Source organism: Rattus norvegicus, chromosome 15, assembly GCF_036323735.1.
Source record: "Rattus norvegicus strain BN/NHsdMcwi chromosome 15, GRCr8, whole genome shotgun sequence".
In the NCBI taxonomy this organism is placed as follows: domain Eukaryota; kingdom Metazoa; phylum Chordata; class Mammalia; order Rodentia; family Muridae; genus Rattus; species Rattus norvegicus.
The window spans coordinates 107186554-107200112 of record NC_086033.1 but is presented as its reverse complement, the minus strand read 5'-3'; the positions used below and the strand labels follow the sequence as shown (position 1 = coordinate 107200112).

Below are 13559 nucleotides of genomic sequence, written 5' to 3'. Positions count from 1 at the left end.
CAACAGAATACAAGGAATAGAAGAGAGAATCTCAGGCAGTGATGATATGATAGAAGAAACGTATATGTCAGTCAAAGAAAATGTGAACTATAAGAAACTCCTAATACAAATTATCCAGGAAATTTGGGACACTATGAAAAAACCAAACCTACGAATAATAGAAACAGAAGAATATTCCCAACTCAAAGACCAGAAAATATTTTCAACAAACTCATAGAAAAAAATCCCTAAATTAAATAAAATCATGTCTATAAACATATAAGAATCTTATATAACACCAATTAGATTGGACCAGAAAACAAAGTCCCCTTGCCACATAAAAATAAAAACACTAAATGTACAGTATAAAGAAAGAATATTATAAGCTATAAAAATACTTAATAAAATACTTGCAAACTGAATCTAAGCACACATCAAAAGGATCAACCATCATGATCAGGTAAGCTTCATCCCAGAGACGCAGGGATGAGTCAATTTACAAAAATCTGTCAATATTATTCACCATATAAACAAACTGGGAGAAACAATCACATGATTATCTAATTAGATGCTGAAAAAAAAAACTTTGCCAAAATCCAACACCTCTTCATGATGAAAGAAAGGTCAATGTTACAAGCACATACCTAAACATAATAAAGGCAATATATAGCATGCCAATAGCCAACATCAAATTAAATGAAGAAAGGCTTAAAGCAATTTCACTAAAATGGCTTTTCACTCTCTCCATATCAATTCAGTGTAGCATTTGAAGTTTTAGCTAGAGCATTAAGACAAAAAGGAGATCAAGGTGATACAAGTTAGAAAGGAAGAAGTCAAAATATTACTATTCACAGATTACATGATAGCATATATAAGGAACCCCAGAAGTTCTACCAGGAAACTCTTACAGCTGATAAACACCTTCAGTGAAGTGGCTGTACACAAAATTACCTCAAAAAAAATCAGTAGCCTTCTGTCTTAGTTAGAGTCTTTTTTTTTTCGGGGCGGGGGAGGTGAGGACTGAACCCACTTAGTTAGGGTCTTATTGCTGTGAACAAATACCATGACAATGTAAGTTTTATAAGAAACAACATTTAATTGGGGCTGGTTTACAGGTCCAGTCCATTAACATCAAGGCAGGAGCATGGCAGCATCTAGACAGGCATGGTGCTGGAGGAGCTGAGTTTTACATCTTCACCCGAAGGAAGCCAGGAACAGACTGAGCATCCTCAGGCAGCTAGGAGGAGGGTCTCCAAGCCCACCCCACAGTGACACACTTCCTCCAACAAGGCCACACCTTCTAATAGTGCCATTCCCTGGGCCAAGCATATGCAAACCATCACACCAGCCTATATACAAATTATAAATAGGCTAAGAAAGAAATCAGGGAAACGAAACTCTCAGATAGCCATAGATAATGCAAAATATCTTTGTGTAACTCTAACCAAGCAAATGAAAGACCTATATGGAAAGAACTTTAAGACTTTGAAGAAAGAAATTTAAGAAGATATCAAAAGATGGAAAAATCTTTCATGTTCTTGGATCTTAGTATTAACATAGTAAAAATGGTCATCTTAGCAAAAGCAATCTACAGATTCAATGCAATTATCATAAAAATTCCAACACAATCCTTTACAGATGTTGAAAGAATAATATTCAACTTTATATGAAAACAAAACAACAGCAATAAGAGAATTTTTGGAGGCACCACCATCCCTGATTGCAAGCTTTACTACAGAGCTATAATAAAAACTGCATGGTTTTGGAATAAAAACAGAAATGGTTTTCAATGGAATCAAATTGAAGACCCAGAAGCAAATCTAAACACCTATGGACACTTGATTTTTTTGACAAAGAAGCCAAAATTATACAATGGAAAAAAGAAAGCATCTTCAATAAATGGTGTTAATCTAACTGGATGTTTGCAAGTAGAAGAATGCAAATAGATCTATATCAGTCACTCTGCACAACACTCACGTTTAAGTGGATCAAAAACCTCAACATAAAATCAGGCAGACTAAACATGATAGAAGAGAAAGCAGTGAATAACCTTGAATGCATTAGCACAGGAGACAACTTTTTGAACAGAAAACCCACAGCTCAGGCATTAAGATTAACAATTAACCTGGGGATCCATCCCATATGCAGTCACCAAACCCAGTCACTATTGCTGATGCCAAGAAGTGCTTGCTGACAGGAGCCTGATATGGATGTCTCTTGAGAGGCTCTGCCAGAGTTTTACTGATACAAATGAGGATGCTTGCTGCTATAACCATCATACTGAGCATGGGGTCCCCAATGGAGGAGTTAGAGAAAGTACTGAAGAAGCAACCCCATAGGAAGAACAACAAGACCCCCCCCAGAACTCCTGGGAACAAAACCACCAACGAAAGAGTACACATGGAGGAACCCATGGCGCCAGCCGCATATGTAGGGGAGGATGGCATTGTCTGGCATCAATAGGAGGAAAATCCTTGGTCCTGTGAAGGCTCATTTCCCCAGTGTAGGGGAATGCGAGGGTATTGAGGTGGCAGTGGGTGGCTGGGAATGGGAACATCTTCATAGAAGCAGAGGAAGGGGGGATTGGAGAAGATGGAAAGTAGATAACATTTGAAATGTAAATACATAAGATATCAAAGAAAGAAAGAAGGAGAGAGAGAGAGAGAGAGAGAGAGAGAGAGAGAGAGAGAGAAAGACCTCATGAAACTGAAACTTTTCTGTAAGGAAAAGGATACTATCAAGAGGACAAAATGGCAGTCCACAGAAGAGGAAATGATATTCACCACTGCCAGTGACCAGCCCAGCATCCAGGGTAGACTGCGGCAGGCAGTGATGAGTGTTGTTGGCAGTTGCCAGGGCAAAAGTTGCAATTGTGGGAGCAAAAGTAGCTTGCTTTTGGAAAATTTTCTTTTGTTTAATTCTTTGCTATTATATGGCCAAAAGCTACTGCCTTTTGGTAATTTGACTTCCACTCTTAGCAGCCAGAGATTTAGAAGTTAGTCATTAGGGCTCTTTGTTCTTTTAACTCTCAGGCCCCTTGCTAATCAGGTGAGTTTATTCACTCTTTGTGAGACAGAGAGAAAGAAAAAGAGATAGGCATGCAGAAAAACACTCACTCTGGAGGAAGTGGAGAAAAGAAGCTCCAACAAACCTTTATTTCTGTTCTCAGTATTATACTTATTCTAAAAATTACCTCATACAATTTTCAGATAAAACTATTACAACAGGATACTTGATTACATGATTTTCTAAATAATTTTACATTCCAATAAGTCCATAGTAGGTTTAAGGCAACAATCTATGTCATAGATCCATAAGACTTAAGGAATTACAAAAGAATTGTTTACATCTCATTCCATCAAGACTAGTACCTGATTAAATATTCATTATCTATCTCCCAGAGTTCTAACTTCATTATAAGTTTAAAACAATTTTAGCACGATAAAGCTAGCACAGTTTTGTCCAGAGACAAATCATCTGCCTGGTGTCTTTGGAAATTTTGTACAGATAAACTAGTCAATATTTTATTTTCTGTCCTTGTACCTACAATAAATTGTCTAAAGTTGACAGATAATGGTCTCACAACTAACCTAGAGAGACTATTTCCTTGATCATAATTTTTTTTCTAAGCTTGCTTTCTTTTCCTAGTGCAATTAGCCATTGACATATAAAGGTTTGTAGAGCTCTATTTGCAGCTTTTATTCTATAGGAAGCTTGAGATTACTTGTATCAATTTACAAACTCTATAGAATCACTATCAGGAATTAGGAAATCATCAGTTCATCTGAACAACATTAGTACATGAAAGTGCCTCTTCATGTTAATCTGCAGAAAATTTGTCCAATAGGGTGGGCTAATGCCCAGGAATGATTAGGCTATGTACCAGTGACAGGAAAGGAATATCAGCAACAAGAAGCAATCTTGGAATGAAGTCTCTAAGGACCTGCATTCTCAGTGCTCACTTGTCACCGTCTTATGGAATGGTGGGCCATTGTCAGAAAACTCATTTGCTTGCCTTAGCCTTCCCAAAATGGCCTCTGTCAACCAACCTCACATCTGACAGAGGGCCAATATCCAAAATATGTAAGGAATTCAAGAAATTAGTCATCAACAAACCAAGTAATCCAATTTTAAAATGTGGCACAGATCTAATCAGAGAATTCTCAACAGAGGAATATCTAATGGAGAAGAAACACTTAAAGAAATGTTCAGCATCTTTAGTGATCAGAAAAATGCAAATCAAAACTCCTTTAAGTCTCTGTTTTATACCAATCAGAATAGCTGAGATAAAAAACTCAAGAGATAGCTCATGCTGACAAGGAGTGGAGTAAGGGAAACATCCTCCATTGCTGGTAGAGTGAAACTTGTACAGCCAGCCAGTTTGGGAATTTATTTGGGGGTTTCTCAGAAAGTTGAGAATTAACCTCCCTCAAGACCCAGCTATACCCCTCAAAAAAAGAAAAAAAATGTGTCATCATACCATGAGGATTCATAATAACTAGAAAGTGTAAAAGCCTAGATGTCCCTCAACCAAAGAATGGATAAAGAAAATGTGGTAGATTTATGCCATGGAGTATTACTCAGGCACTAAAACAATGGCATCATGAAATTTGTATGAAAATGAGTAGAATTAGAAATGATCCCTGTGTCAGATAACCCAGACCCAGAAAGACAAACATGGTATGTACTCACTTATAAGTGTATATTGGCTATAAAGTAAAGAAAAATAACAACCGTGCTTCAATCCACAAACCCAAAAAAGCTAAGTAACAAGGATAGACTAGTGAATCTTACTAAAGGAGGGGAATAAAATAGCATCATGAGTGAACCCAGAGAGGACAGTGGACAGCAGTAGGTGTGGGGATGGAAATAGAAGGTATCAGGTGTGGGGAGGACGGAGGGAGAGAATACTGGGAGAGACAATTAGAATGGGGAGGTCATTTCTGGGATAAGCTAGAAACTTAGGGCAATGGAAATTCCTAGGAATCTATGGTTGGTCATGCTAAGACTCCTAGCAACTGGGGATATGGAATCTGAATCAGCCACCGCCTTTAACCAGGCAAGATTTCTGATGGAGGGACTGGGACACTGTCTTAGGCTTTTTTTGCTATGAAGGGGCAATATGACCAAGGCAACTCTAATAAAGGAAAACAATTCATTGGAGCTGGCTTACAGCTTTAGAGGTTTAATCTTTCATAGTAATGGTGGTAAACGTAGTGGAATGTAAGAAAACAAGGAGTAGTTTCTCAAGTAGTTCTGGAGGAGTTGAGAGTTCACAGGCAGCAGAAGGAGACTCTGTCACACTGAGAGTAGCTTGAACATAAATGATCGTCACAGTGACATACTTCATTCGATAAGGTCATAACTTCTAATAGTGCTACTCCCTGACCAAGAATTCAAACGTGAATCTGTGGGGATCAAACCTACTCAAACCACCATACATATAAAACCAGCCGCAAAATCTCTGGCCTACAATTTGTCCTACCTACATAGACTAAGGTGTTGATAGACACAGAAACTTCTCCTTGCCATTCACATGCACAGAAATTTACAGTGGGGTGATTAGATAAGAAAGTCTTCAAGTGTATAAATAGATTACTTTACACCTTAAATGGCAAAGGAGGGTCTTGAGATAAATAGTTTACTTCGGTCTATTTTAAGTGAGTTTGGCCTAATGGTCATTAAAGGTGGAGAGCTGACTCAACATAATGACCAGAGACATGAATCTATGAGGGCCAAACAACAGAGGACTTTCAAATAGGGCAGCATGAGAATGGCCAAATATCCTGTTGATAATTGAGACATTGTCAGAGGTTGACAGAAAGTCTGCAGAAAAGACTCCTAGAAACAAAGTAGACCAACTTTAGTAAAACAAGCACCTCAGGAATATAAGCACAGGGAACTAAATTCTCTCAACAACAAATAACCAGGAAGGGGGTTATCTACAAGACCAGAGCTCCCAGAGACTAAACCACCAACCAAAGAGTACACATGGAGGGACCCATGATTCCAGCCGCATATGTAGCAGAGGATGGCCTTGTTGGGCATCAGTGGGAGGAAAGGTCCTTGATCCTGTGAAGGCTCCATGCCCCAGTGTAGGGAAATGCCAGGGAAGGGAGGCAAGGGGTCTGGGCATGGGGTGAGGGGTTTTTGGAGGGGAAACCTGGAAAAGAGGATAACATTTTAAATGTAAATAAAGAAAAGAAGGCTAAGCCCAAGCAAAGCTAGACAAAGGCAAAAGAATGGACAAGGAACACTAGGCAAGTCTTTAAGAAAGGAAATGGAGAATAAAAAATGATTAAGAGAGGAAAAACCAAAGTATGGGATAAAAATAGGCTTGGAAAGAAATTAATTACTCAATAGGCTAGTAGAAAACATAATAACTGTGGGGCAGAAAATCAGGTTAAATAGTCCTCAGGTTATAAAAATCCAGAAAGTATAATTTTTTTACAAAGTTTTATCACTCAATGGTGATTATTTAACTACCCTGTGCAAAAAAAACACATATGCCTAGGATATTTAATGTGATTTTCACTACTTTTTGTATGTTTGTGGATAAAACTAACGTATATAAGAATGATAAATAGTCTGAATAAATGCACATATTATATAACAAATATATTTATATGTAAACATGGAAATTATTTGGAATATCATACCTTATACAAGTTTCTCCATAAAGACATTGAATTCAGTGAAATTTAATAACTAGTTCACAGTTGTCTATTCAAACCAGTTAACAGTTCAGGCAAGATTTCCATCCAGTCCCAGGATTATTGTTTAACGGAATAGAGTCTCATTCCTCAAGTAATAGTTCTGTCCTCCATGGCATCTCTACATAAAAAGCACTGTTCTTTAATAAGGGCTGTAAGCTATTGGTTAAGAGTTATCTAGCTCTTCCCCAACCCATTTATCCCATTGCTCTATCCCATTCCCATCCACTCATACCTCCCTCGGATTCCATCCATTATCTCACTTACCCCTGAGTGCCCAATCACAAGAACAACGCTCTTTTAAAAATCATCCCAATTCTGTCTTGTTCTCTCTCCCTTGGGATGCAAATGTACTCAGCATTTAAACTAAATTCTTGTCCATTGAATCTGCACACCACACCATGCCCTTGTGTACCATCTCATGTCTGTGATCCACAGCACAAGCCATCATTCCTATAGTCCAGAAATCAGTTGCTCTAATCTGTTGTGTAAGAGGCACAAACTGCATCAAGGTTTATTGATCTATTTAACTTCTTCAACAGTGCAGATGCTTCAGTCCTGGTTAAAAGGGGGAACAAAATAATTATGGGAAGTAAAGGGAGGGAGGGATCTGAAGGGATGAGAGGAGGGGGGGATAAAAGGGAGGAAGATCAGATGTGAGAGAAGACAGGGGAGAAGGACAGGGGGTCAGGAAATTGAATGGAAGTGTGTAGCATTGGGGCATGGGAAACTGGTGGTAGCCACTAGAAAGTCCCAGATGCCAGGGAAGCAGGAGGGATGACATTAGCTGAAATGCCCAACAAAGGAGAGAGAGATAACCTGTAGAGACCATATCCAGATGTAAGGCTCGACCCCAGGTTGAGGGATGGGGCCACCTATCCATCTCAAAAATATTAACCCAGTATTGCTCCTGTCTAGAGAAAATACAGAGACTAAAAGTGGAACAGAGGCTGAAGGAAAAGGCCATCCAAAGATCGTTCCACTTAGGGATCCATCCCATCTGCAGATACTAAACCCAGACACTGTTGTTGATGCCAAGAGATGGGGATGCTTGCAGCCAACCATGAGACTGAGCATGGGGACCGTACAGGAAGAGTTAGGGGTTTGCAACCCCATAGGAAGAACAACAATACCAACTAACTAGACCCCACAGACCTCCCAGGGACAAAACCATCAACCAAAGAATACACATCGAGGGACCCCGCGGCTCCAGCAGCAGATGTAGCAGAGGATAGCCATATCTGGCATCAGTGGGAGGGGAGGCCCTTGGTTTTGTGAAGGCTAGATAGCCCAGTGAGTTGGGAGTGGGGGAGGGGAAGGAAGAACCCTCAGAGGAAGGAGGGAAGGGGATGGGATAAGGGGATAGCAAAGGGGAAACCAGGAGGGGGGCAACATTTGAGATGTAAACAAATAAAATAACCAAAAACCAAACCAAACCAAAACAAAACAAAAACTCCTTCATCTGTAACTTCTTTCAACAGGTCCCCTGCTACTTTGCCTATGGTGCTAGCCAAGCGGAGTCTGTGTGCCCTTCCTTATTCCTAGTGCACCTGTATGTCTTCCCAAATCTCATCTGGTACTTGATTTCTTTTTATTTGGAATCCCACATCTTTTTTCCCCCTAACAACTCCCTATCCTTAACATTTTACATATATATATATATATATATATAGAGAGAGAGAGAGATATTCTTTTTAAGATGCCAAAGGTGTCAGGTTCTTCTAGAGCTGAACTTACAAGGTACTGTGAGCTACTTGACATGTGTGCTGGGAACTGAACTTGGGTCTTCTATAAGAACAAGTGCTCTTAACTATGAACCATCTTTCAAACACCCTACCTTACTTCTTTATGTTTTTGTGGAGATCTGTGCCCACGAAAGAAACACTGACCAATTTTAAGTGACACATTTCAAAAGCAACTCTAAAATGTTTTCAGGAAACCTATTTTTTATTTTAATAAAGCGCATCATTGCTACTCATGGGATTTGTCCAGGGATGCTTTAGAAATACCAAGCTAAAGTTTATTTTCATGCAAAGAAAAATGCTGCTGCTGTCAGAGATATGATTTACCAAAATTAGTTTATCCCACAATAAACCATCACACCCACAGAAACTGTCACTGGCCAGATTCCGTATGCTGTAGAAATGAGAGATAGATTCAGGTACCATGAACACATTGGGCATTGGAAGAAAGGTATTTGTGATAGTGTGGACATTTTCAAGGAGCTCAAGCTAAAATAAGCACAGTTCTTATGATTCATGGTATAAGAATCCTAACTGACTATGCTTTGAAAGGGCAGAGTGTGCATAATGCAGATGTTTTGAGGCTAGGCCAAAACTGCTATCCTTGCTTGACCTTTTGAGCTTCAAATCAATAACAGGCCCTGACTACATGAAGAAAATTAGATCGATCTCAGCCACAAACACCCAACAACCATAAGGCCAAGCCTACCTACTTATCTTTTTACCTGTCCACTCACAATGCTCCACACTTCAAAACATTAGTATTCTTTGAGCATTCACTTCCTGTCAGACACTATATGAAATGTTTTGCCCGTACTAAACTTTACAACAGTCCTATACGGTCATTACTGTTAAGATGCTCATTTTGTGGTATTAGAGAGGTGACTCGGTAGTCCAAAGCAACTGTTACTTTTAAGAAAGACCTAAGTTAGTTCCCAGCATCCACATGGTGGCTCACAAACATCTATACCTCCAGATCCAGGGGATTGGACACCTGCCTTTGAGCTCTACAGGAACCAGACAGACATGTGGTCATGAAAGCATGCAGCAAAAATATTTATACATGTAAAATGATCAAAATATTTTTTAAAGATTTCTCTTTTTTTTCAGATGAAGAAATGAAGGCTTGGATGTTTAGGTAACATCCAATTTCAAATAGTAGATGGACTAAGATTTGAAGTCTGAAATTTTCTGACAGATTTGTATCTCTGTGATATAGAGAGGCAGGATTTGTTTTCTTCAAAATTGAAAGGAAGTCTCTGCCAATTATTATATTTCCACAAATAACTTACAGGAGTTTACTGAGTCAAATATCAGATGGATTCACAAAACAAACGAAAACGTTATTTTACAAGATTTTCATCCTGATTATGAAATCGAAAGTAGAATAGAGAAGCTAAATCTGAAAGCACAGAACAGGAGGGTGAGCTGGCAAGGCAGCTCTGGGCTTCCCGTGCAGATTCCTTCTGCGCCTGGCAAATGTGTTCACAGCAGTGTCAGGGGCAGACACCATACAAGACCCTAAAGGGAAATCTCAGTGGCCAGCCTAAGTGTGTACATTCCTCTGCAGTGCAAGAATGTTAAATGAGCGCAAGCATTTCACTCAGCTGTGAACAAACAAGGATTTTGCCATTTACAGAAAGGCACAGAAAACATGTGACTTGGTCATGCGTTTAGAATCAAGAAGGAAAGAATTCAGTGACTAAGATGTCATAAGTAAACAACCAATTCCTCCAAGAAAGAAGGAACTCAAAAGCCCACAGCATCACAAGCCAGATTCACAGCAAAGCACCAGCCAGGACCCTTAGCAGGAAAGCTTATGTGATGGCCTTGAGCCATCATTGCTAGTTTTACTAGCTACAGGCTAGATCTCACCACTATATTTTTTTTAAACAAACAAGAACACTAAAAGTCCTGGAATTATTTTTCAAAACTCACACTATTTTGAAAGCCTTACCAGAGACAGTAAAGGCAGGGAGACTGGTATAACAAGAATTTTGGTTTCTTTAAAAACACAAAAATATTATGGGAATATGCTTTTGTTTTAATTCCAGGTATAGTATATGGGGCTGCTTCAGATTGACCATAGCAGCTAACTACGACTTGTCTCATGCTCAGGAAGGGGTATGATTTTACCAGATGAAGAGAGATTTCATTTGGAATTCTGGGGACTCTTCAGAGGGCCTACAAATGCCAGAGCCCTGAGAGAGGATGTTGCCGCTTCCCTGCCGCTGCTGTTTGCTGAAGTGGTTGTGAGCAGAGATAAGAAGAAGGAATTGGATATACTGATGATGAAGTTCAAACTTGCCTCAAGGGACTAGATGCCTCTAATCAGCAGGAAGTAATCTAAGGAGATCAATGCTCTCTTTCCCCTTTATCCTTCTTTTTCTCCTACCTAGTGTTGGGGTGTTGGAAGGGATAAGGGTGGAGTAGGAAAGCAGATAAAGGACCCCAATAAAGCATGCACAAAAGCATGATTACAAACTGGGTGATCGTTGAATTTGGAATGGAATGCAGATAAAGCTTTGCTTTCATTTCAAGGAGCTACCCCTAATAATTCAAGCTTGAAGCTATTGTAGTTATATGACAAGAGTTGAGTCATAGTGCTCACAAGGTCTCACAAACAAACCACCTAGAAGTACCCAAGCTCCTTGGAGTACCTTCTAGGGTTATTTCTTTAAGATCCACACAACCCAATTATTAGAACTCTCCCAATGTACTCTTAGGCCCAGATTCTGAGTGGAAACATTGTTGTTATAAATTTAGTTTTGATCTCTTGATGTTATTGTTGGACACCTAAGTCCTAGCAGCCTCAAGGGTAAAATAACTTGCTTTGTTTTCCTATTAATGGACCAAGCCCTGTTTGTCACGCATTATGCTGGCTTTGCTAGTGAGTTTCCTGTATTGGTCACAATAAATTAACTGAGGCAGGCTGCTAGCCACAAGTAAATGGCCCCATTTTACACACAATTGTTAAAGAGGTTAAAGGTTCTGTCCCTTTTCAGTGACACTTTCTGATGAACTTGAAGTATGCTTTCAATTGTGCAAGAGAAATAAATATACTTTCCCTCCATTCTGACTGCACTGAATTCCCAGAAGTTAAAACAAAACTCATCCAAGTAAGTATGCGACTTTGTAATTTTTTTTTGTTGTGGTTTTAGATATGTTCCTCTCTCTCTGTCTGTGAAGCTCATCCTAGGAGTGAAAGGCAAATCTGACCTCAAAGGCAAATCTGCCAGATTATATTTCCTATAAGATGAGGATCAGAATCTTCAAATATGATTAACATGTACAAGAGAGATAAGGGAGTCCATCAAAGTAACCCTAGTGGGAGGCTGTGAAGAATCCAGTCCATGATAAGGGGCCACAGGAGAGGGAAGTGAAGTGTAGAATTATATAAGTATGCATATATAATATATTTATATGTATTTAAATATATGTTTATATCAAATACATTTATATATAATTATATGCTTATAATATACACTTATATTTATAATTTTCACTTAAGTGAAGGCTCCAGAGAAGAAATATTGTAATAAATGATACTGAAGTTTCATAGAAGCGTGACTTCTGATAGCAATAACTGTCTGGAGGCAGGTGATTCCCAAGTGGGCAGTGCCTCTGCCTTACCTGCACAGGTTTTCCCGTCGTAGGTCTCGCAGACCCAGTCATGGCACTCACACAGTGGCCCAAAGTAGGTGCCAGGTTCAGTCACGTGACAGATGCACACCCCACACTCGCACCGGCCACGGTCATGGCACAGAGCGCTCCCTGGGGGCTGCCCAGGTGCACGACATCTGCGCTCGGACTCTGCCCGGGACAGCCTGCAGGGGGCGCCCGACAGGCTTCTGCAGGAGATAAGAAAGGCCACAGCTAGGCCACAGTCAGACACAGACACTGCCCATTTTACTCCCAGCCCACACTCCATGGAGCAGAGGCCTGCAGCCTCACTCATTTCTCTGTGGGCCAAGCAAGCCTCTGAAGGGCTGTTTTAAACATGACTAAAAATAGCACCTTCCAAGTAGAGGCGACGGCCTCTTGCTCCTTGGCGGATTGCCAGTGAATCTTAAATGCACATTTTGATTAAATGTAAATTAGTCTGAAGTATGATACTTGGCTGGCTTTTTGTTCTTTCTCTTTAAAAAGTGCCCATTGCTATCTAATAGCTAGAGGGAGATTATTTTGTAAAAATAGAGTGATATATAGAAGTTTAACGTATGATATATATGATAGGAAGTAATGCTTTTAAATTGTGTTTGAAGCAGACCTTAAGAAGTCTACGCTTAAAAAGTTGGAACGGAACTTGTCTCTTTCAAAATGCAATAAAAGATGTGACAGGACCACCAAGCAGGTGCTATATTAGAAAGTGGAAATAAAACTGCCTTACAGGCTATGAGGTGAGACAAGTGTGCTCATCTTTGATTTGAGGTAAAACAACAAAAACAAACAACCCTAACACGTATTTGCAGAGGGAGAAATGATCCTTGTTTTATTCCAAAGGAAAAGTGAATGAACAGATACGAAGCAAGATTAAGGTTAGATAATAAGGAAAGAAAAGGCAGAACAGGTTGAAAACTGTTTATCTCGCGTCCCACTTAGTAACTGCTCTTGGCTTAGGACAGTCATCTGTAAGCTTGAGTTCTGCCACCCACAGCAGGGCAGGTGTGTCTCAAACAACAATAAACCAAACTTACCTCAGAGATGGTGAGAAGCTTTGAGGTGCAGCTGACAGCCCAATGAAGAAAAGGGAGGACACCAGCAACAAGAAGTTCTTAAAGCCTGGGGGATGCATGCTGAGCTGTACAGGCGGGAGGGCAGACCAGCTGCACTGCTGCTAGCTGGGGCTTCCACCCGAGGCAGCAGGAGGAAGAAGTGTCACCAGCAGATGTCCCGGCAGAAGGACTTGGGATACCGGAGCTCACAGGTTCTGGGCTCCTCCTGGAGGCTCAATTGCCTGCGAACACTTGGGCAGTGGATCCGCTCTGGGCGGGGTGCGGGTGCCAAACTCCTCCAGTGGAGAGTCTAGGCAGGGATGTAATTAGAAACAGTTGTACAAGCAGATGGTTTATTTTGACATTTTAAAAAAGTGTCCTGTTCACAGATTTGAGAAAATCATGTCTTT

The 13559-nt window shown here is 40.1% G+C and overlaps 1 protein-coding gene across 1 annotated transcript in view; it reads right to left on the bottom strand.

The window, feature by feature from the left end:
- Itgbl1 (integrin subunit beta like 1) overlaps positions 1-13321 on the bottom strand; it is a 261544-nt gene extending 248223 nt beyond the window's left edge. The window contains exons 1-2 of the mRNA NM_001017505.1: positions 13132-13321; positions 12068-12285 (exon numbers count right to left, since the gene is read on the bottom strand). Of these exons, the coding sequence (NP_001017505.1) occupies positions 12068-12285; positions 13132-13229 (316 nt within the window). The 5' untranslated portion in view covers positions 13230-13321. The remainder of the gene's footprint in view (positions 1-12067; positions 12286-13131) is intronic.
- Positions 13322-13559: the final 238 nt, after the last annotated feature.